Source organism: Zootoca vivipara, chromosome 7 (assembly GCF_965207765.1).
Source record: "Zootoca vivipara chromosome 7, rZooViv2.hap1.1, whole genome shotgun sequence".
Lineage (NCBI taxonomy): Eukaryota > Metazoa > Chordata > Lepidosauria > Squamata > Lacertidae > Zootoca > Zootoca vivipara.
The window spans coordinates 57,452,450-57,477,037 of NC_142590.1; the positions used below are offsets into that span (position 1 = coordinate 57,452,450).

At 39.3% G+C, this 24,588-nt stretch overlaps 1 protein-coding gene across 1 annotated transcript in view; it reads left to right on the top strand.

Moving 5' to 3' along the window:
• The window catches only part of LOC118088521 (complement receptor type 1), a 147,776-nt gene that overhangs the window by 114,206 nt on the left and 8,982 nt on the right, over nt 1–24,588 (top strand). The window contains exons 49-56 of the mRNA XM_088673598.1: nt 1,592–1,694; nt 6,063–6,148; nt 9,016–9,207; nt 10,544–10,729; nt 13,920–14,111; nt 17,886–18,077; nt 22,865–22,891; nt 24,118–24,181. Coding sequence (XP_088529724.1) covers nt 1,592–1,694; nt 6,063–6,148; nt 9,016–9,207; nt 10,544–10,729; nt 13,920–14,111; nt 17,886–18,077; nt 22,865–22,891; nt 24,118–24,181 — 1,042 coding nt within the window. The remainder of the gene's footprint in view (nt 1–1,591; nt 1,695–6,062; nt 6,149–9,015; nt 9,208–10,543; nt 10,730–13,919; nt 14,112–17,885; nt 18,078–22,864; nt 22,892–24,117; nt 24,182–24,588) is intronic.

Consider the following 24,588-nt stretch of genomic DNA (forward strand, 5'->3'; position numbering starts at 1 on the left):
TTCTTCACCTTCTATTTTATCCCACGAATCCTGTGGATTTAGGTTAGGTTGAGAGACAGTGGCTGTCCTTAAGTCGCCCATTGAGCTTCATGTCTGAAAGGAGATATGGACTTTGACCCGCCTAATCCTAGCTCCACACTCCAACCCCTACAGCACACTGACTATACAAATAACTGCTTTTGCAGTAAGAAGGCAAGTGCTATTTCTGACAAAAATCTAACTGCATAGCCACCTTAATCTATGCTGAGTTTTGCATGATGAGGCAGCCAGGCAAGAGAATAAATATATTGATTTTGAATTTGTCAAGAATAGCAAGTTGCAGTCTTGTAGAGGTGAAAGAAGCAAACATCCCAGATTTTATGCAAAGTTTTTTAAATACCTGATGCTAAGTAATTTTGTGGCATCTGTTACAACTATGCTGTAACCCAGTGGCAGGATAATTCACACAGCATCCTCTTCACAACATGCAGCACCTCCTCTACCCAGGTGATAGTGCAGTACTAGCACTTTCTTATTTGTACTAATCTTCTGCGGAAGATTAAATAAATATGAGTGATGCCCACTTGCATTGGAAAGGCATCCAAAAACACAACATTCTTATTCAAGATGTGCAAGAGATTGGTTTGTTTACTCATTGCATTTGCTGATCTGTTTTCATAAGATTTTAAGATGGTGTACTTCAACAGTTGAAAATCAGCTGATGGTTCAAAGGGGCAGTTTGAACAGTTTTGTTAAAATATGTGAAGGAAAAATGTAAAATAACAAAGTATGGCACTTTGAAGATCTCTCGCATGGTGATCATTGACAGTGTCCGGGCAGAACAATGGGGGTAGAGACACTTCTTCAGGTATACTGGACTGAGGCCGTTTAGGGCTTTAAAGGTCAGCACCAACACTCTGAATTGTGCTCGGAAATGGCCTTGGTCCACAATACCTGAAGGAGCGTCTCCACCCCCATTGTTCTGCCTGGACACTGAGGTCCACCGCTGAGGGCCTTCTGGCGGTTCCCTCGTTGCAAGAAACCAAGTTGCAGGGAACCAGGCAAAGGGCTTTCTCGGTAGTGGCACCCGCCCTGTGGAATGCCCTCCCATCAGATGTCAAAGAGAAAAACAACTACCAGACTTAGAAGATATCTGAAGGCAGCCCTGTTTACGGAAGCTTTTAATGTTTATTAGATTATTGTATTTTAATATTTTGCTGGAAATTGCCCAGAGTGGCTGGAGAAACCCAGTCAGATGGGTGGGGTATAAAAATAAATTATTATTATTATTATTATTATTATTATTATTATTATTATTATTATTTATTACTACTATTTTATGTGTAGTTAATGATCCTGGCAAATATATTCAGAATAATGCTTGGTTTTAAAAAGGATATTTGCTAGGATTGTGAACTGTAGACATAAGAGATCTTGAATGTTACTACGTTATTTTATCCATTATCTTAGATATAGTTTGCTTTCCTTCATGTTCTTCATGCAATTTGTCAAAACTGTCCTCCTTTTATTAATGGCAGACCTGTCAAAAATATTGTTTGTTACTTTTTCTGGTTTTGTATGTTTAATTCCAGAATGCTTTTTTTTCCCCCAGGAAAAACGTGCGAGATTCCAACACCAATAAATGATGGAAGTATTTTCTCATTTAATTCAGAATACACCACTGGAGCAAGAATTCTTTATATGTGTGTTCAAGGGTAAGGAAACAGCATTAAAGGCCACCAATAACATTTCCAATATACTTTTGCTCTTAATTGTTTTTTCAGAAACTAGTAAAATTGGCAGCACTTTGTAACTGAAGATGCAATCAGTTAAGTTCAGGAGGAGAATCTAAATTTATTATTATTATTATTATTATTATTATTATTATTATTATTATTATTATCAGTATAAATTTCATTATTATATATGTATACCATGCCTTTTACCCTGGGGAGGGACAAGGTGGCTTGCAGATAAAAATAAAAACAATTAAAAACAAAGGGAGAAAATAATTAAAAATCAATTAAAAATTGATGGGGTTTCGCACACACACACACACACACAAACACAGAATAAAACATTACTGAAAAACATAAGGATACATTCAAAGCAGCATAATTAACAGGAAACTTAAATATAATCCTCCAGTTGAAGCAAGTCCTAGCCAAAAAAACCTTTACCAAGTTGAGACAGCAACTCATGTCTTCAGATCAGGAACAAAATCCAGTAAGGACCTACAAGATTCTGGTCCAAGAATTTTCACCCTACTTGGGCCACAATCCCCAATCCACAGTAAGAGCAGCCGCCCCTATATCCCGACCATGGTTTGATAAAGATTGTATTAAGGCCAAAGAAGCCCTCATGTCGGCATATTCAAATTTTAAAAATAATGGCTGGGTATCACCACACATAAATCTAACGCAAGTAGCCAAATTCAATCAACGCTATAAAAATATTCTAAAACAGAAAAAGAAGAAAGCAACTGCAGATTTATGGGAACGCCTTATTAAAGCGGCTAAGCTTAAAAATCCGACATTATTTTGGCATGTTATATCTTATAGTGAGAGTAGACGTCCAAATTCAGAAATATATATTACCCCTGAGAGATGGGAATTGCACTTCAGGCAAATGTATGAAGATTCTGATTCTGTCGAGACCCCAGATGTGTCGACTTTGAAAGACTTACCAGAATGGAATCTATGGCGTGTCTTGAAAAAGATGCGGCACAGCATGCTGAAGCATAAGGTAAAAAAACCCTATCTTCTCACTAGCAACATCCAGCTGTGCCATTTCGCCTGGTACGCTCCATGTGCATTTCTGCTGCCAAAGTCTAAAAAAACTTTCTTTCCAGTTCAAATCAGCAGAGTTTGATCAGCAGCCAGAATGCTTCAGCCTCCGTGTCTGCAAATAACTGTTGGTGACTCCTTTCTCATTAAAACGCAGATGTTTATTTAAGAAAACTCCGCAGCCGAGGGTTTTGCTCACTCCCAGCTGGAGAGCTACACACACAGTACAGAAATAATAAGGACGTCTCACATTACACAGAGAATGCAACAGTACACAGCATTCCTGGATGTTGACGTCATAGGCCTGTGATTGCAGGGCAAACACTGAGCTACTTAACCCTCTCAGCTCGCACCTCCTCTTGTCCTGCATCGCAGGGGTAGTGTAAGAACTCTTTTACACAAGACACAAACCATTACAGAATTCCCTGGAATAAAAATAAATTCTTCCAGTAGCACCTTAGAGACAAACTAAGTTCTCATAGGTATGAGCTTTCATGTGCATGCACACTTCTTCAGGTATCTGATTGCAGGGTGAACGCTGAGCTATTTAATCCTCTCAGCTCACAGAATCCAGTTACCACACATGAGATTGATTCTCTGTTGTCCAGATCTCGAGTAGGAAAAGCGCCGGGTGAGGATCTAATTCCTTTAGAGTTGTGTAAGGTGAACAAAGAATGGTGGTGCCCGGTACTAGCATCATTATTTACGTATATTGATAGCACAGGACATATTCCAAAGGACTGGGGGACGGCCATTATTATTCCCATTTATAAAAAAGGGAGTAAGTTGGACCCAGGAAATTATAGGCCAATAAGCTTACTTAATACTGCGAGTAAATTGTACACTTTTCATCTTAAAGATAAAGTTCTTGAATGGCTTGAGGCGGAGTCCCAAATTGCTGACGAACAGGCAGGATTTCGAAAAGGAAGAACGACCACGGACCACTGCTTAGTCCTACTACATCTAATTGAGAAATATACAACCAATAAATCCTCTTCCCAGTTCACAGCTTTTATAGATATAAAAACTGCCTTTGATTCCATTTCGCAAACTAAGCTCAGGGAAAAGTTGAAAGTTTCATCAGTTGATCCTCGCCTATTCCAGCTTATACGATTGTTATATTCTCATGGTGCGTTGCTCACAACAGGGCCATCTCATGAGTCCAGTGCCCACCAAGCGGGGAGTCAAGCAGAGATGTGTATTAGCCCCTCTATTATTCAATTACTTCATTAATGATGTTATATCTAAATTATCTGAATTAGATTTCCATCCACCCCAACTGGCAGAAAGGAAAATATCCATATTATCACATGCAGATGATGCCCTGATTCTATCTAGGACTCCTGTTGGGTTACGACAGGTGCTTCGTTCCCTGGCTGATTATTGTCAAGAGAACCATCTTATTATCAACTACCAAAAGACTAAAGTAATGTCCTTTGCTAAACATCCCAAAATTCGAACATGGAGTATAAATGGTCGAAGAATTGAACAAGTGCATACAGTGGTACCTCAACTTACGAACGACTCGACAACCAAATTTTTTGACTTACAAATGGGGCAAATGACCGCATGCTTACGAATTTCTTGACATCTGAACGGAAACCGTGGCGGTTTTAGATAGGGTTTTTCGACTTACGAATTTTTAGATGGGGTTGCTTTGACTTACAAATTTTTCCGTTTCCAATGCATTCCTATGGGAAATCACGTTTCCAGTGGCGCTTTTCGACCTATGAAGATGCTTTTGGAACGGATTAAATTCGTAAGTCGAGGCACCACTGTAGTTTTAAGTACTCAGGAATAGTTTTCCATGATAAAGGGCTAAGGAAAGCCCATATAACCCATGTAGTAACCGAAGCTCATAAGACCTCTACTGTAATACTAAGCTTTTTAAGAACAACAGGCGTTCACTATATACTGGCGGCACTAAAGCTTTATGAGGCGACGGCACAGGCTCAACTACTCTATGGGGCTCAACTCTGTGCCCCTCCCCCTAATCTAACCCTACTAGAGACAGTCCAGATTAAGTTCATCAGAGCGGGTCTCCAGACACCTCCTTGCTTGTCAAATGCTGCTCTGTGGTTAGAAACAGGAATGATACGTGTGGAGGCCAGAATCTGGATACAAGCCTGTAATCTATGGCTGAAATTACATCTTAACCCTCAGGGCCTGGCCCCACTGATACTGAAAGAAAAGTACCAATCTTCTTGGAGCAGAGCCATTGAAAATAAGTTGTTAAACATAGGCCTCCAACCAACTTATCTCATTTCCTGCGGCTATAATACAGCTAGGAATATAGTTAAACAGAGAATAATTGATATTGAGAGGCAAAATGACCTAAATAAGGTCCCCCTTTTCTGACTCTGGAAGAACGAAGATACTTGTCGCTTCCAGCTGAATATCTAACTCAACTAGAGATACCATCTCACAGAAGGGCGTTCACTCTGGCCAGGTATCACATTCTGCCTTCAGCTGTTTTATACGGGAAGTTCAGATGGGTCCTGTGCAATTGCCCGCGCAATTCTGGAGAAGTTGAGACCATTGACCATGTATTCTTCTCTTGCTTTATTTATAGAGACTTGCGAAACAAATTATCTCAAAGATGAGCTTCCTGAACAATCCAAAGAATTCCATACAAAATGGCTCCTTTCAGACTCCAACCCAAATGTCACTGCCATGGTGGCAAGATTTTGCACCAATGCTATTAAAATCATGTGCACTTATACAGGAGGCACTCAAATTAACTCCTGCTCAGAGTTAGAAAAATTCCGTTTTTAATTTATAGTGTATAGTAAATAATTTTTATATATTATCTAAAGATCTAATGATGGCTGATCCCTTTTTAGATAAATTATTTTAGTTTATTTTAAAATTTTAATTTTGATGATGTAATGCAATAATTTATTGTACTGGTCGGTGACCGTAATAAAGATTTGATTGATTGATCCTAAAAATTTAAAAATAATACATTATAAAAGAGGTTAACTACAGAATGCACATTTAACACAGAGAAGTTAACTATTTTTATCTTAAACATTTTAGAAGAAAACATTAGTTTAAAAAAAAGTTCAATATAAAATGCACTTTTAAAACAGCATAATAAGCATAGAAGACATGAAGAATCAGGGCTAGATCGAGCAGTACCTCCCAGCTGCAATCTTGAAATTTTAAGGGCAGTAAGACCTTGTCTTGATTGGAGTAGACCTGAACAGCACCACTCTATGAACTGCCTACCAACTGTACTTCTGATTTATATGGATTGAGCATCAATTGGTTGGATTTTTTATCCTGTACATTCAGATACACAATGATTGGGAAACGTACGAACAGATGTCAGGATTATGGAAGTGATGTTCGCTGGAGTAATCCACCTCCACGTTGTGTGCGTAAGTAGTTAAATTATTTACAAATTTGGAGTGATATGTTTTGTGATTAACAGCACAGTTGTTTTCTTGGAAGTCTGTTTCACTGTGTTCAGTGGAGGTTTGTACCCAGGTAGGGATATAGAGGATTGCACCTGAAGGCTGCATTCCTATGAACACTTCCTTAGGAGAAAGCCCTATATTGAACTCAGTGGGACAATTGGGCTATGAATTTTCCTTAAAATTTAGTAAACATGGACATTAAAGTTACAGGTAGGTAGCCGTGTTGGTCTGAGTCGAAGCAAAATAAAAAAATTCCTTCAGTAGCACCTTAAAGACCAACTAAGTTTATATTTTGGTATGAGCTTTCGTGTGCATGCACACTGTGTATCTGAAGAAGTGTGCATGCACACGAAAGCTCATACCAAAATATAAACTTAGTTGGTCTTTAAGGTGCTACTGAAGGAATTTTTTTATTTTGCATGGACATTAAAGTAAGCGAATTAGTTAGTTCCTATTCTGTGTTTGTTTCACAGCTATTCATAAGTCTGTTCTGTCTCATTTCTATAGTAACCTGCTAATTAAAAATAGCCACATGGAAATACATACTGAAGCATGTATATTCTCACAAAAATGCATTACTTTTTTCTGTTTTTGTATATTTTTGTTAATTTTAATAAATAAAATTACAACATAGATTATCCATAAAAAGCTCATATTCAACAGATAATTCAATCAAACGAAGAGAAATACAGGGACGAATCATACATTTCTAAACATATTTTATCCTAAAGTTGTGTTTTCATCTTTTTTAAAAAATCAAAAATCACACCTGAAATTTTGGAGTGCAAAATCTGAAGGACGACTTTATTCTGATTCCTTGCATTAGTTTGGAAGTTGTGAATACAGAAAGTTAGGTACTGGAATTTGCAAAGAATGAATTCCTCAAGCATTTTCAAAATGTAGTATGTTATGCATGCAATACAAGTAAAGAAAATAAAAATTTTTAGTTATAGGGTTTACAGTTTTGTTATTTAACATGCTATTGTAGATGTCTAAATGAGATCTCCAAGTTTAGACTAATCAACATATACCGGTATCAACATATATCTAAATTATACTGAACGTTGAGCTTCTTGTTGGTAATTTTCTGGTTTGCACTTTCTTAAGCTATTTTAAACAACACCAACCTCCCAGATTGGGTTTAGGTAATGTTAATTCAGCCAGGAGTAAATAAATAATGTCTCGTCAGTTGTAAATGGGTTTTGTCCATACACGTGTTTAACTGACAGTGACTATGGTAAGGATTTTTTTATTTCATAAAATTTACACAGCTTGATTGTAAAACAAAAAACTCTCAAAGTGGCTATGGCAGATCACAGTCTAGAAAATTTCACAAAAGAATTTGCTAAAAACTTCTATGAATAGGTGAAATCAGATAAGAGGTAAAAAGGGAGAACTTTGTGAGAATATATATACAGATACACCCAAAGGCATACAGAAGGCATTTGAAGAAGGTAAGTGCTGCTGGTTGTACAGGCGACTCCCCACCTACACAAGGGTTACATTCCAGCACTCCACAAATTACTTTCTTCTTTAGGTTCCATAAGGAAAAGGATTCAGATTGCATGTAAAGGTTAGTGTACGTGGTTAGTAGGGTTACATATAGAGATCTAAATAGATATTCCTCAGCATTAATAGCATTCTTCATTTATGAAAAAGTATAAAACAGAATGTTTGCACGTGCAGCTATTTGAATATAGAAAGTTAAACTGGTCTGGAATCTGCTCAGTGCTTGAATACTTTATGTACTTAACCTATTTGTGCTACCTTGAGTTGCATGATGGTAAAAGGCAGATTATCAGTGTAACTTAAAATGTGGTGTAATAACAAAGGTTAGGTTTAAATACACTTAAATGTGCACATTTATCTTGAGCTTACTTTTCAAGTAGCTATGCATAGGATTGTACAATAAGGAACATCAGCTGCAGAAATTAATGGGGCAGTTCTGACAATTATTCTATGAAGCTGGGAATGAGTGCTTGACCCAAGCATCTTCTCCTCTCCCTCTTCTCCTCCCCCCCTGGTTGTGCATCAATTTCAGTATTAAGATCCTGGCTTGTATTAAGGCAGAGTTCTCTGTTAACATAAGAAGCAGGAACTTCTGGCTTACTTTCTATTAATCTAACAGGAAAATAAGCCAAGATATTGAGTGTATTTCAGTACTTCCAAAAAGTCTTCCTGTCTGCACAGAACTGCAGATGTGCTCCTGTATGTGCAACTCCACAGAGAATTACTCAGAGAATCACAACCAATGGTAATACCCTGCTGCCAAAATGTGAGCCTCTCTTATTATGATTTTGTTCATTTTTGGTAAAATAAAAAAATAAATTTAACTGAGAAAATCCAATAGGCATTTAAGATAAGGTAAAGGGACCCCTGACCATTAGGTCCAGTCGTGACCGACTCTGAGGTTGCGGCGCTCATCTCGCATTATTGGCCGAGGGAGCCGGTGCACAGCTTCCAGGTCACATAGCCAGCATGACTAAGCTGCTTCTGGCGAACCAGAGCAGCGCACGGAAACGCCGTTTACCTTCCCACCAGAGCGGTACCTATTTATCTACTTGCACTTTGACGTGCTTTCAAACTGCTACGTTGGCAGGAGCTGGGACCGAACAACATCGTGGGAATTCGAACCACCGACCTTCTGATCGGCAAGCCCTAGGCTCTGTGGTTTAACCCACATTGCCACCCACGTCCCGCATTTAAGATATATCACTTCTAAATAAATGTATTTAAAATAGTAGTTGTTACATGGTATGTTTTGGATTTTTCAAAAGTATGCTGTTGACAGTTTTACCATTTTGCTGAATTATTCAATTTTATTTTAGGAGCTGTATGTATAAACCCTCCAGACATTCCTGGTGGATCCCACAATGGAACTGGACCTCCTTATCCTTATGGAATAGTGATCAAATACAACTGCACGGAGACTCTCTCACTCATTGGAGAACCTATTATATACTGTGATGTTGATAAGACTAATAGACCACTGTGGAGCAGTAAACCCCCAAAATGCCAAGGTTGTTTTTTTTAATATATACCAGTTTTTCCTTCATGATGATTATAAAAAACAAAACCTGTTGACTTGTCAGGAGGTTCTGCTGTATTGTTGCATCCCTTTCCCACCTTACATTTTTTAAGAATTTGAGATAAACGGCAAAATGTCCAGGCTCTTATTTTGTCTACTTTTTGTTGTTGTTGTAAAAAGCCTTCTGGCACTTGACTTTTACAATTTTAACCAATGAATGAAATCATAGAAATTATTGATATTTGGGAAAAGGCTAAAGCATTAACTTCCTGGTTCATTAATGGGTGATTGCTGAATCACAGAAAACAAGGATGTTCCTCAGGATTTGAGTGTATAGGAGTATGTCTATCGCACATACTCCTTGCAGTAAAACAAAGTCAGGTATTTTTTCATACAGAATGGGTGGCATCATTCCCATTTGTAATGCCTACCCAATTATCATTGTACATTCAGTGGCTGGATACATACCCACTAGAGAAGAGTAAACTGGTCCAATTAACACAGATTTTTCTTCTCTGGGTGGAGGTAGGATGTTATAATACTTTTCATAAAGGTCTGTTTTTTCTACTCACTTTCTGAGATAGAATCTTTTAGTAGTGAGAAGTACAGTAAAGCGGTAAAGGGAAAGGGACCCTTTTATCTTTAGGTAAATTAGGTCCAGTTGCGGACGACTCTGGGATTGCAGTGCTCATCTTGCTTTACTGGCCGAGGGAGCCAGCATACAGCTTCCGGGTCATGTGGGCCAGCATGACTAAGCCGCTTCTGGCATATATATATATACCAGTTTTTCCTTCATGATGATTATAAAAAACAAAACCTGTTGACTTGTCAGGAAGTTCTTTTGTATTATTGCATCCCTTTCCCACCTTACATTTTTTAAGAATTTGAGATAAAAGGCAAAATGTCCACTCTTATTTTGTCTACTTTTTGTTGTTGTTGTAAAAAGCCTTCTGGCCCTTGACTTTTACAGTTTTAACCAATGAATATAATCATAGCAATTATTGATATTTGGGAAAAGGCTAAAGCATTAACTTCCTGGTTCATTGATGGTTAGAAAAGTGATTGCTGAATCACAGAAAACAAGGATTTTAGTGTACATCACATACCCCTTGCAGTAAAACAAAGTCAGGTATTTTTTCATACAGAATGGGTGACATCATCCCCATTTGTAAAGCCTACCCAATTATCATTGTACATTCAGTGGCTGGATACATTCCCACTAGAGAAGAGTAAACTGGTCCAATTAACACGGATTTTTCTTCTCTGGGTGGCAGATTTTTCTTCTCACTTTCTAAGATTTTGATTTTTAATATTATTTCTGCTTTCAGTGATTATATGTGCAGATCCAGTAGTTCAAGATGGAGTAAAGAAGATAAGTGAGTTTAAAGATTACTATACCTTTGGCAGCAATATTACATTTGAATGTGAAATTGGATACTTCATGATCGGAAGTTATATCATTCGATGTGTGGCGAACAATACTTGGATCCCTAAAGCGCCATCCTGCAAAAAGAGTAAGAATTATTTAAAAACAAAAATATTAGCATCTATGTTTCTGCATTCAACAATAAGAAGCCATTTAAAACGACATTTATGCCTAGGGCGTGCACATTCCGAAATGCAGGCATGCAAAGAAGTATGTCGAAACACATAGTTTAAAGAGTGATTATTTAGCCTCACTAGTCACACAGAGGTATGTTATTTATTTATAACAAAAGCCAAAGTCATGAGAATTCATATGAAAGATGTCACAAATAATAATTATTAGAACTTGAACATATGAGAACAAAATTATGAAATAGAAATAGATTCTCAAAGCTGTGGCCACTATTTATAAAAGAAAGTGTAGGGAGAGAATTGCCAATTGTGTTATTGAGCTATAAATCTGATCATATAGTCTGCATTGTATAATTCTGAGTATGGCTTAGCCACCCCACCCCCCTTGTTCTCTTTGCCTCTATGCCTCTGTGTGCCAAAGGGGAAGCCAGACAGAATGCCCTGCTAAGCTATCAAGGCTAAGAGCTGACCTTGTCTGGAACACAGAGAAAGCCTTATCAGCGGATGAGCCTGGCGCTGGAAGCTGCTATGCTTGACGCATAGTCTTACTCAAGGCTGAGTCAGCATGTGCTTATGCACAGGACCGGACACGGATATTCCTTATATGTACTTGTGACCCCCTTGCGTGCACACATTTACAGAGGAAGGGGGGGGCAAAGAAGTGTATAAGAATGTTTGCAAATTTGTGTTTCTTTACTCTTGTCATCAGGAGTCTCTCTAATAAGAGATTAAAACTCTTTCTCTGGAACTCAAGACTGTCCTTCCTTGCCTGGGCGCAACTTAAAGGACCTGTCTCTGTCCTTCCTTGCCTGGGCGCAACTTAAAGGACCCTTAGTAGCTGATAAGGCTACAAAAGAAGTTCTGCAAACAATACAGATTATAAACTGACAAGATTTCCAGGATTGAATCTCATTTCATATTTCATCAGAATCAGAACGGAGAATCATTCATAGATGGTCCTCTGTTTTGTAAGACCTCAGCCAAATTTTGATCAGCAGCAACATACTGGTATACTTACTCCTTGCGGAGGAGTCTAAATTCTTCCCTGTTGGATTGCAGTTTTGAATTTGAATGTTTAAATTACATTATCTTATGAAGCTTTTCAAAATTCATTTTTTAAATATTGGAATCCCGTTTTTATTACAGTCCTTTGTAATATTCAACCATTTGGTTGAATTCAAATGGTTAAGAGCTTACGGAAGAAACAAATGAGATGTCATATTATTGTGACTTTATATATGTACATATTATAACATTGTTAATTTTTTTATAATGATTTTTATTAGAATTATTACAAAACAAAAAATAAAAAGCACAAAAATATAAAAAGACACTACAATAACAACAATAAAAAGAAAAACAAACACACAAATTCAAATTACTTATTCCTTTTTCCTTCACATTATATATGGGGTCCCCCTCGGGTTCCCGTCCACTGCGGTTCTTTGTCAGATTAAATTTTAGCAATTTCTACACCATTTTAATCACCTTTTCTAAACTTATTTTACTCATTTCCACTTAACATATTCATACATTCCACAGTTTCTTTTTAACCTAATTCTGATCTTAATATGTTACTTTTACATATTTTTCTATATTTTTCTAAATATAGTTTAAAATCTTTCCATTCTTCTTCTGTCGCTTCTTCTCCCCGGTTGCGGATTCTTCCGGTCATCTCAGGCAGTTCCATAAACTCCATCATCTTCATCTGCCAGTCATCAACTGTTGGTAGTACATGTGATTTCCAGTTCTTAGGTAATAAAATTCTCGCCGCCGTCGTGGCATACATAAAAAAAGATACATTTTTCTTAGGAATCTCCTTGCCAACAATGCCCAGTGGAAATGCTTCTGGTTTCTTAACAAATGTGTTTTTCAACACTTTCTTAAGTTCATTATAAATCTTATCCCAGAAGTCACTTACCAGTGGACACGTCCACCACATGTGGTAAAAGGAACCCTCTTCTTTCTTGCATCTCCAACATTTATTATCATGATTATGATAGATCTAATTTTACTGGTGTAAGGTACAATCTATACATCACTTTCATTATGTTTTCTCTTAGCAAACTACAAGCAGTAAATTTAATATTCTGTTGCCAAAGTTTTTCCCAATCCTCTATCATAATATTATGTCCAACATCCTTTGCCCACAAAATCATATTATAACATTGCTAAATACCAATGCCAGTCTCCACAGCAGTGCCAGAGTCCAGGGAGTACCAGACACTTATCTAGGGTCTGTGTTTGCTTTTGGAAAATGAAGCACAGTGGAGCCTGGGATGTCTTTATGATATTTGGTTTATTTGTACAAATAAACAACCTGACTCTACAATATAAGGGTGCCCCAGGCTAACACCTCAAAAAGAAATTAAATGACTTAATTAAATGACACATGTTGATCTCCTAGGCTTTAGAAATGTCTAATATACAATTTAGGAAGTTTGCCTCACATAATTAGCATTTCATAAATGCTAATTTCAGAAGGTAACATGCAACTTAGACTTGTTCTACGATTACATTCTTGATTACATTCTAACACTTGGGGGTCTGATACACAGTTTTAACATGCAAAGCTTAATTAAATTATAGCACCTACCAACCTATAACAATATTATCAAACAAATGTTAACATTTTGCACCATGTTTTTAAGAAAGTAATATAAAAAAGCAAAATGATGTACTAAAGGGGATCTATGGCTGTCGTCTATGAAGGTAGTTCCCCATCGGTTACTTTGTCTTTTGTTACATATATTTGGGGGCCCTCTCCGTTGATTTTTATTAGTCATTTGTGCCCAAAAAGAAAGAAGCTGCCTGATAAAGTTTCTTAGCCTGGTTGCCTGTGAGCTGTGCTTACCACAACCAGTCAAGTGGCTATTTTACAAGCTTCCCCAATGTGTGACTGCTCAGAAAATACTCAGAGAACAGAAGTTACTTTTGATGATGTCACAGGAATGGGATTTGCATGACTTGGCCATGAAGCAATTAGTAGTAAACTGCATTTTGTGACTTACTTTCATAGATTACTCAAAATTCAGGTATGTGATATTATGGTAATACCTGGAATCCTACTATGAACTTATAAAAGCAAGGCTAAAATGATGTAGACATTATTTTATATATATTGTGGTTTTATTTTTCTTGTTATAGTTTCTCAAGATATTTGTGGTGCTCCAGGAATTCTAAAAGGAAGTGTACATCCACCACAACCTCATTATAAACTTGGAAGTATCATTTCTGTGCAGTGTGATAAAAAGTATTCTTTTCCTGATGAAACCATGGAGATGAAAGCAGAATGCAAAGGCTACAATCAGTGGGATCCTCCTATACAACTTTGTTTCTGTATGTATAAATTCAGCTCTGTGGTATTGACGTCTGTTGATAAAGAAGATAAAAACTTTAAAGCCCTACTAGGTTAGACAAGTCCACTTACTTTAAACGGTCAGACGGCATTGCGGCCTGGCCACGGGCCTGGTCAGTGATCCAGCAGTCAGCTGGGGAGGACTGTGGGCCTGCTTGCAGATTGGCCTTTGGCTGGCAGGCCTGGACCCGGGGAGTCCAGCTCCATTTCCAGCTCTACAATACTGCTTTTTTTGCATTGCAGTAAACACAGCTATACACAATATTCAAAGTGTTGCTGCACCATAGATTTATATAAAGGCATGCAATAAGCAGTTTCATTTTTCATCCTTTTTCTAATCCTCATCATAGAGTTTGCCTTTTCACAGCAACTGTAGGTTAGATGGCACTCTGCTTCTAATACCATGCTCAAGACAGATACTATTTCCCAATTGTCTAAATCAGAGATAGGCAACCTGAACCCAAACCTTGTCTGAACACCTCCTGAAGCTATTCAGTTCTTACACCCCGCCATTCTTTCTTTTTACCTGGGCTTTAAATCCCTTCCCCTTAATACAGTATGTAGTTTCAGAACAACTAGAAGGAGTATATTTTATTTGATGAAGAATAAAATCATTTTCCTGTTTATATTGCTTGAGGACAATAAGTCCCACAGCCAGCTGTCAGAGAACAAATTGGCAGGCTTTTGCTTTGTGTGTGTATAGCATACTAAAGGAAGAAAGGGTTTATTTTCACTGGTTTTATAAAACCATAACTGTATCAATCAGGTGTGCTGAATTTTAAAAAATTTAAATATAAGAGCATCCTGCTAGAGCAGGTGAATGACACACACACACCCCGCCCAGCATCATATTCTTACAGTGACCAACCAGATGCCTATGGGAAGCATGCAAGCCAGGACACCCAAGCACAAGAGCATCCACCCCTTGTGTGCTTTCCAGCAACTAGTATTTAGAAGTATACAGTCTCCGATCATGGAGACAGATCATATTCATCATGGCTAATAGCACCTGATAGTTTTATATTCCATTAATTTGTCTAAATCTCTTAAAGCCATCCAACTTGGTGGTCATCACTGCCTCTTTTGGGGGGGGGGCAGGAGAGTTCCATAGTTTATATGTTGCATGAATAAGGTTTTGAATACTTCAGCATTCAGCTTCACTGGAACAGCTTCTAAGTGTTATAAGTTCTAGGGCAGGGTTCCCCAAACTAAGGCCACGGGCCGCATGCAGCCCACAAGGCTCATTTATGCGGCCCCCGGCAATTCTGGTGCACTTCCGGGCCGGGGGAGGCTCGTGCGCATGCTCACCAGCTATTTCCGGCGCCTTTCTGACCCAGAAGTGGGCCAGAAATCGCATGTGCCTGTGCTCCGCCCCGAATCCAGGTAAGTTTGGGGACCCCTGTTCTAGTGTTATTGAAAAGGGAGAAAAGCTACTCCTTCTAGGTATACAGTTAAATTCTATGTATATATTGTATATGCATGCATGCATTTTTTTCATAATATTTATATACCACCCAAGTTAGCATTATTTGGGCAGTGAAAATGTAATGGGTGGTAGTCCACTAGTTTTTATACTAGTGTAAGGAGATTTCACCAATCTCCTCCTTCCATGTATGGCTTGCACCATCCCTATAGCTCCAAAGGGATAGTGAAACCCACAGAAGAGATTTTGGAGGAACAGGGGAAAAGTCTAGAAACAATGGGGCAAAGTAAAAATAATAGTAATTTCAGGTAACACAATTCCCAGTGTAGTGTCACCTATAAATTGCAATTGTTGAATTCTCTCATTCCTCGTAATGTAGGATGGGCATGACTAATATGATGGTGTTTAGGCCATAGTTGCAAAGCTGAATGCTGTGTGTCTTGCTCAATAGCTAGCTTGTGAATTGTTGGGAGAAGTAAAGAGAGGGTGATGCTGGGTCTTTCTCTTACTTACACACACACACACACACACACACACACACCATTTACCTCTCCTAAGGATCCACACGCTACTAAGGATTCACACGCTAGCAAGGTTATGCTTAAAATTCTACAAGGCAGGCTTAAACAGTATGTGGACCGAGAATTCCTAGAAGTACAAGCTGGATGTCGAAGAGGCAGAGGAACCAGAGACCAAATTGCAAACATGTGCTGGATTATGGAGAAAGCTAGAGAGTTCCAGAAAAATATCTACTTCTGCTTCATTGATTACTCAAAAGCATTTGACTGTGTCGACCACAGCAAACTATGGCAAGTTTTTAAAGAAATGGGAGTACCTGATCATCTCATCTGTCTCCTGAGAAATCTCTATGCGAGACAAGAAGCTACAGTTAGAATTGGACATAGAATAACTGAATGGTTCAAAATTGCGAAAGGAGTACGACAGGGCTGTATATTGTCTCCCTGCTTTCCTATCCATTCTGAAGGAAATCAACCCTGAGTGCTCACTGGAAGGACAGGTCGTGAAGCTGAGGCTCCAATACTTTGGCCACCTCATGAGAAGAGAAGACTCCCTGGAAAATACCCTGATGTTGGGAAAGATTGAGGGCACTAGGAGAAGGGGACGACAGAGGACGAGATGGTTGGACTGTTCTCAAAGCCACCAACATGAGTCTGACCAAACTGCGGGAGGCAGTGGAAGACAGGAGTGCCTGGTGTGCTCTAGTCCATGGGGTCACAAAGAGTCGGACACGACTAAATGACTAAACAAGAAGGATCCACAAACAAGTACAGTGGTACTTCTGGTTGCAGACGGGATCCGTTCCAGAGCTCCAGTCAGATCCCGAGTTTTCTGCACCCAGAAGGACTGCTTTTGTGCATGCGCACAGCACGGTAGAGCGCTTCGCTTCAGCACATGCATGTGCGGTGAAACCTGGAAAAATACTTCCGGGTTTGCCCCGTACGTATCCTGAAGGATATATAACCCGAGGTGAATGTAAGTAGAGGTACCACTGTAATCAATATTTTGATGCATCACACACAGCTTTGCAACCATGGCCTAAGAGTCTAGCCACACCACAGGAGGAAGCAGCAACAAAGCTATTTTGGTGATTAATCAAATCTCAACACCCTGGCTCAGATAGCATCAGGACTTTTTCCCCCAGCCAGAACTCACCAGAACTCAGTTCCAGCACCTCTCAGATGGGCAGCATTTCATTTCAAAGAGAATGAAGGAGGTGCTCATGGGGTGTTCTGGCACCTCTTTTTCTAGAAAAATAGCACTAGATAGCATATTGGTGCATAACAAAGGAGTAAAAAAAGCCACCCTTGTAACTTTTGCCTCATGCAGTCATGAAAGAAAATTTGTAAGATTTATGGAAGGTGTCTATTGTGTGCATTTTTTCTGGAGTAGCTCTCCTAAGAAGTCTGCATAGAATTACCTCTGGTGCCATCCTGGAAAGAATTATGCCCCTTCCTGCCCCTTTTCACAGATACTAGTTTTGGGGAAACAGACTGGCCTGCTCGAAGAGAGGGGAGAAATTCTGGAGGAGAGGGTCAATTCGAGTTGAGCCTGCTTGGCAGCTTTTTAGGTAGGGGGTCAGTTCTCCTACAGTTTTTTCTGAATGATGATTTTTGTTTGCACTCTTAGGCTTAAAAGGTCCTTCCAGATCTATACATTACATCAATAGGTTTTCTTAACATTTTGTACAGAACATTCTGCATCTTGCAAATCAAGTTGTATAAGTATGAAAGATTTTGGAAAATAATCTTATTTCTATGTGTACTTTTGTGTTCCTTTCTTATTTATGATCATTGTGTGTGTGTTTTTTCAGTTAGATTATCCCCAGACATTGCTAAACTCCGTATCTCTAATGGAAGAATAAAACATGGGGGAAAAGAATACTATTATCCTGGGGATGAAGTTATTGTTCAGTGCTATGCTGGCTATTTTTCAAAAGGATCATCTAAGTTTAAATACATTGGTGGAAAAAAATGGGTGCCTAATACTCCATATTGTTATCTGAGTAAGTATTAATCCTTGTGAAAATGTAACATTCCAAATATTTTTCAATTGATATGAGACTGCCTTCTTGACCAAGTTCCAGCTGCTAACGAGATTGCTTCTCTTTGATTTTCATAGAATCATAGAATCATAGAGTTGGAAGAGACCACAAGGGCCATCCAGTCCAACCCCCTGCCAAGCAGGAAACACCATCAAAGCATTCCTGACAGATGGCTGTCAAGCCTCTGCTTAAAGACCTCCAAAGAAGGAGACTCCACCACACTCCTTGGCAGCAAATTCCACTGCCGAACAGCTCTTACTGTCAGGAAGTTCTTCCTAATGTTTAGGTGGAATTTTCTTTCTTGTAGTTTGAATCCGTTGCTCCGTGTCCGCTTCTCTGGAGCAGCAGAAAACAACCTTTCTCCCTCCTCTATATGACATCCTTTTATATATTTGAACATGGTTATCATATCACCCCTTAACCTTCTCTTCTCCAGGCTAAACATACCCAGCTCCCTAAGCCGTTCCTCATAAGGCATCGTTTCCAGGCCTTTGACCATTTTGGTTGCCCTCTTCTGGACACGTTCCAGCTTATCAGTATCCTTCTTGAACTGTGGTGCCCAGAACTGGACACAGTACTCCAGGTGAGGTCTGACCAGAGCAGAATACAGTGGTACTATTACTTCCCTTGATCTAGATGCTATACTCCTATTGATGCAGCCCAGAATTGCATTGGCTTTTTTAGCTGCTGCATCACACTGCTGACTCATGTCAAGTTTGTGGTCTACCAAGACTCCTAGATCCTTTTCACATGTACTGCTCTCAAGCCAGGTGTCTCCCATCCTGTATTCGTGCCTTTCATTTTTTTTTGCCCAAGTGTAGTACTTTACATTTCTCCTTGTTAAAATTCATCTTGTTTGCTTTGGCCCAGTTGTCTAATCTGTTAAGGTCATTCTGAAGTGTGATCCTGTCCTCTGGGGTGTTAGCCACCCCTCCCAATTTGGTGTCATCTGCAAACTTGCTCAGGATGCCCTCAAGCCCATCATCCAAGTCATTGATAAAGATGTTGAACAAGACTGGGCCCAAGACAGAACCCTGTGGCACCCCACTAGTCACTACTCTCCAGGATGAGGAGGAGCCATTGATGAGCACCCTTTGGGTTCGGTCAGTAAGCCAGTTACAAATCCACTGAATGGTAGCATTGTCTAGCCCACATTTTACCAGCTTCTTTACAAGAATATCATGGGGCACCTTGTCAAAGGCCTTGCTGAAATCAAGATAGGCTACATCCACAGCGTTCCCTTCATCTACCAGGCTTGTAATTCTGTCAAAAAATGAGATCAGATTAGTCTGACATGACTTATTTTTCAGGAACCCATGCTGACTTTTAGTGATCACAGACTGTTTCTTTCTAGGTGCTCACAGACTGTTTGCTTAATGATCTGCTCTAGAATCTTTCCTGGTATTGATGTCAGGCTGACTGGGCGGTAATTGTTTGGGTCCTCTCTTTTCCCCTTTTTGAAAATAGGGACAACATTTGCCCTCCTCCAGTCTGCTGGAACTTCGCCTGTTCTCCAGGAATTTTCAAAGATTATTGCCAGTGGTTCTGAAATCACCTCTGCCAGTTCTTTTAATACTCTTGGATGTAGTTCATCTGGCCCTGGAGACTTGAATACATCTAAACTAGCCAAGTATTCTTGTACTACCTCCTTACTTATTCTGGGCTGTGTTTCCCCTGCTGAATCATCTGCTCCATATTCTTCAGGTCGGGCGTTGTTTTCTTTCTTGGAGAAGACTGAGGCAAAGAAGGCATTGAGGAGTTCTGCCCTTTCTCTGTTTCATGTTTTAGGGAATCTTACAGGGGCGTACCCAGGATCAAAACTAGGGGGGGGGCAAGCCATGGTCATTCAGGGGCGGGGCCAAGGCATGGGAGGGGCCACAAAGTGGGAATGTGGGCGGGGCTACAGGGCCAGCGGGCCCAACAACTCGGTGGCGGCGGCTGCAGCCGTTAAATGAACCCCCTAAACTCTCTCATACGAAATTCCCCTGCTCTGAAGCAGGGCCGTCTCTAGGTCCAGGTCCGGTGGCGCGGGGCGCCAGGCCACCAGGGGCACCACTACGCCCGCTGAGAGGCGCAGCAGAGGCCGATCCAGGCGCACCTCTCAGCTGTTCAGCGGCTTTAGGCCGCTTTCCGGAGGCTTCCCTAGTCGACCTTCTAGGGGTGGCAGCTGCCCCCCTTGCCCCATGCTAGGTACGCCCATGGAATCTTAATCACCTTCCAGGCAAAGCCAAAAATAAAAGCTTTATTTGTTTATATTTTCATTTCCACACAGTCTATTTAAAAAAACCAACAAACCCATATTATCATAATAAATTCAACTTTCCAATATCGCTTGCTTTATAAATGTTATAGACGATTCTTGTAAGGGAGGTTTTGTTAGGTAGATATTAAGGACAGCAAAAAAAAAAAAAGAAGAAGTACACCCCCCCCCCATCAACTCTGTCACATACCATTCTAGCGCTCTGCTGTAATCATTCTTCGGTTATCTTTTATTTCCTCAGAGGCTAGGTTTAGCAGAATAAATCTTCCCTCTTCGTCTGAAGCATGTCCAAAACTTAAATCCAATTATTATTCTTAAGCCATGGAATTTGGTTCGCTCGTGAAAGCAGCGTCCAGGAGTGCCAGACCATCTTGGGGGTTTCCATCCAGTGCCCCCAGCCCCTCCTTTCCGAAGTCGAAGCTGGTTGATGGGCATCTGCGGCTGAGACTGCGTCTTCCCGTACCCATGGGAAGATTTAGGGAGGCTGTTTACTCCCATTCTCAGCCTCTAATTACCCTGTGATGGCCGGAGAGATGTTATTTTAAGCCATCTTCTACGGTGCCCCAAGCAAAAATCCATTTCTTTCACCATTCCCTCATAGGTGAACCTACCCCGTCACGTCCCTGCCCAATTAGCTTTTTAAATTTTTTGTAATATTGTTTTTATTGAAAAGCAAACAAACAAAACAAAATGAGTCATTGATTTTAATCCTTATGGCCAGTTACATACAAATATATTTTCATCATATAAACATGTATTGAAGAAGATGGCCAACGACCCCCCCCCCCCCGGGAAGAAGCTGTGAGATATCGTAGGTTTGAGCACTTCTGTTTGGGAGCTAATAAAAGAAATAAACTGAAACCAATTTGTCTCAAGCATGCCATTTGTAGTTTCCCTTCTAGCTAGCTAACACCTTTGTATGATCTTGTCCATTAGCACCAGATGCCATGCTCTGTCACACCATTTACGAAATGAACAGCCTTCTGTGTCCTTCTACACATGCACAGTAGCCAGAAGATTACAAACAAGTGACTTACATAACAGATGTTTGTTTTGCCTTTGAGAAAGAGAAAGCAAAGCTATGCCTGTGAGATGGCTCATTTGGTAGAACATAATGTTAAGACCAGCAAGGCTGGATCTGGTCATAAATGCCAACTAATACCAGTTGGACTCAGCAGAGTAAGCACAGGCACAGCAGAAACTTCTTGGTCGCAGATGTAGGCAAGTAGTATGGACACAGGAACTCACTGCCACTAGTACTGAGTAACTATGTACACCTTTATTTATAAAGAAAACAACAGAACATAGATCAGTACTTCTCTATCTCTCTCTATATACAACCACCAACTCCACATGCTCCACTACACAGACTCTCCAGAACTCTCCACACAGAGCACATGTTCACACTCAGTCTTTAAAGGTTTCTACACCAATCACCGAGCTGTTGCTAGGCTTCCATCACCAGGCAGATTATGAGCCCCTAGAGATGGCAGATTCATCCTTCTGGGCATGTTGCCAGTTCGTAATTGCTATGTGACCAGATGCACGTCCTCACACAGGCAAAAACCTCAACACATAAGACTCTTAATCTCAGGATTGCGGGTTTGAGCCCCACATTGAGCATAACGATGTCAACCTTCTAGTGTAACATTTCAGATATGGTCATGAACACAGATCTCCCCAAACCTGTACCTTTAAGCACTCCCACAAAAGATGAATTAAGGTCTCCAATATTTGGTAACCTCTCCAATATACAGGTGGAATGGAGTTGTCAAATGTAGGTGTACTGGAGTCCAGTGCCATTTATGAATAAGTTGCAGTGTTGATTCTTTAATTACAGTGGAAATAGTTTTAAAAGGGATGTGTGCCCATTCACCCTCTGTGATACTCACATTGAGATCTGATGCCTACTATGTTTAAACTGAAAAATCAAGTAGTATTTTATATGTATCTGTTGCTATCCCTTCACATTTCTAGAACCAATTTCACACAGCTTCTTAAAACCGATTAAGGTATTTTGGTGCATCATGAGTTTAAAACCATGGTTTTATTATTACATTTATGTCCTACCTTTTCTCTAAGCAGCTTGAGGATGTGAGTATCAATGTTTTCATGAAATGTGAGGATTTGTAAGTACTTATTTTTAAAATGAGACTTGTAGCTTTAGTATTGTAAAAGCAAATTCTAATCCTAGCAAAAAGCAAAAAATAAAATAAAATGGAATTAATGAGTCAAATAAAGTCAATGATTATTCTTTTAAACCTGTATGATTTCTTGATTAGTATAGGAGAAAGTTTAAAATGACCAAGTCATATATGAGAGTACGTGCAGTAAGCAAAGCATATCAACCAGTTGTGATATGAAATCCACCTTGAGCTGCAGTACATTCTCATGAGGCTGCCAGTCTGAGTAGACTTTCGATAAATAGTCTTACAATGTTCTTTTCTAAGAAGTTTGCTTATTAGAACCATTTCCCCTTCTTTTCTAGGTATTTTCCTGAGAGTAATTATAGCTGGTATGTAATTTATTGAAAATGGATGGGAGAAACGGGAAGATGTATTAAACATATTTAAATACCAGTGCTTTGTACAATTTCAGATGCTTTTTACCAATAGCAAAAAATACTGGGGTCAGAGATAAGCACTTTGAAGTTTCACTTTTTGAAGAGATTTAAGTCCATGCTTAATTCTCCTTATTGAATTAAGTCCCCTGATTTTCAATAGGGAAATTTAAGTATGGGTTTAAAATCAGCTCATGCCCCTAGAAGTTTCTCCCATATTTTTCTTTGCTAGACAGGATTTACCGTACTTATTTGTTGAATTGACTCTGAACATTGTGCACACCATTGGTGCTTTGTAAATCTTCCACATTTTATCAGTTTGGCACTGGTGCTCAGATATTTGCTCATCAATTGATGAATCTCATTCTTGGGCCCAAAATCTACAAGTACATTGTAACACACACACACACACACACACACACACACACACACACACACACACACACAGGGCATTTACTGGTAATAATTTAAAATGATTTCTGGTACTAAATAGCAGTGTAGGCAGTGAATCACCGATCTTTACTCTATCATAATTGGTGTTTTTTTTGTCTTGGAGTAACTTATGATCACCAAATGACAAATCATTGTATTTTATTGTTAACATTCAAGAGGTGTTATTATGCTTTGAGTAACATTTGAAGGACATTTTCAAATCTGGTTTTGAACTATGCATGAGTTTTCTTGGCCTCTCATGAGCCTTTTTTTGAATAGGATAGTACAGTGGTACCTCAGTTTACAAACACAATTGTTTCCGGAAGTCTGTACTTAACCTGAGGCGTACTTAACCTGAAGCAAACTTTCCCATTGAAAGTAATGGAAAGTGGATTAATCTGTTCCAGACAGGTCCATGGAGTACTCAACCTGAAGCGTACTTAACCCAAGGTATGAGTGTATAGTAATTGGTTCCAGAAGTCCGTACTTAACCTGAGGCATACTTAACCTGAAGCGAACTTTCCCATTGAAAGTAATGGAAAGTGGATTAATCCATTGCAGACGGTCCGTGGAGTAATTAAACTGAAGTGTACTTAACCTGAAGCGAACTTTCCCATTGAAAGTAATGGAAAGTGGATTAATCCGTTCCAGACAGGTCCGCGGAGTACTTACTGAAAATACTCAAACCGAGGCGTACTTAAACCGAGGTATGGTGTATTTTTCTTGTGTTTTTCTTCTTCTTCTTTTAGGATGCCTGTTACCTGTATTGATTGTTGGAACCAAAATGGTTTATCAGAAGTTTTACTTGCAAAGGTAAAATATCTTTTATTACTAAACTCCTCCTTTACTTTCTGTTTTATGTTTCTACATTTTTATTGAATTTTCAATTTTACATCTCCAAACATTTTTTTCCCATAATATTATATCTCCAATGACTTCCCTCCTCCTTCCATGGTTCATTTTGCTTGTCTATACATTTTACATCTGTACATTTTACTTGAACCATTTTAATCATTTCTCCACTCTTAGATCACTCAAATATTTATTACACTGTTGAATTTATCTTAATGCTGCCAGTATTTTCAGCTCTATACTGTTACTTTCCATATACTCAATAAATATTTTCCACTCTTCTTTGAATACATGATCTTCTTGCTCTCTTATTCTATGTGTTAAACCTGCTGGTTCTGCGTATTCTAACATCTTAAGTTGCCAATCCT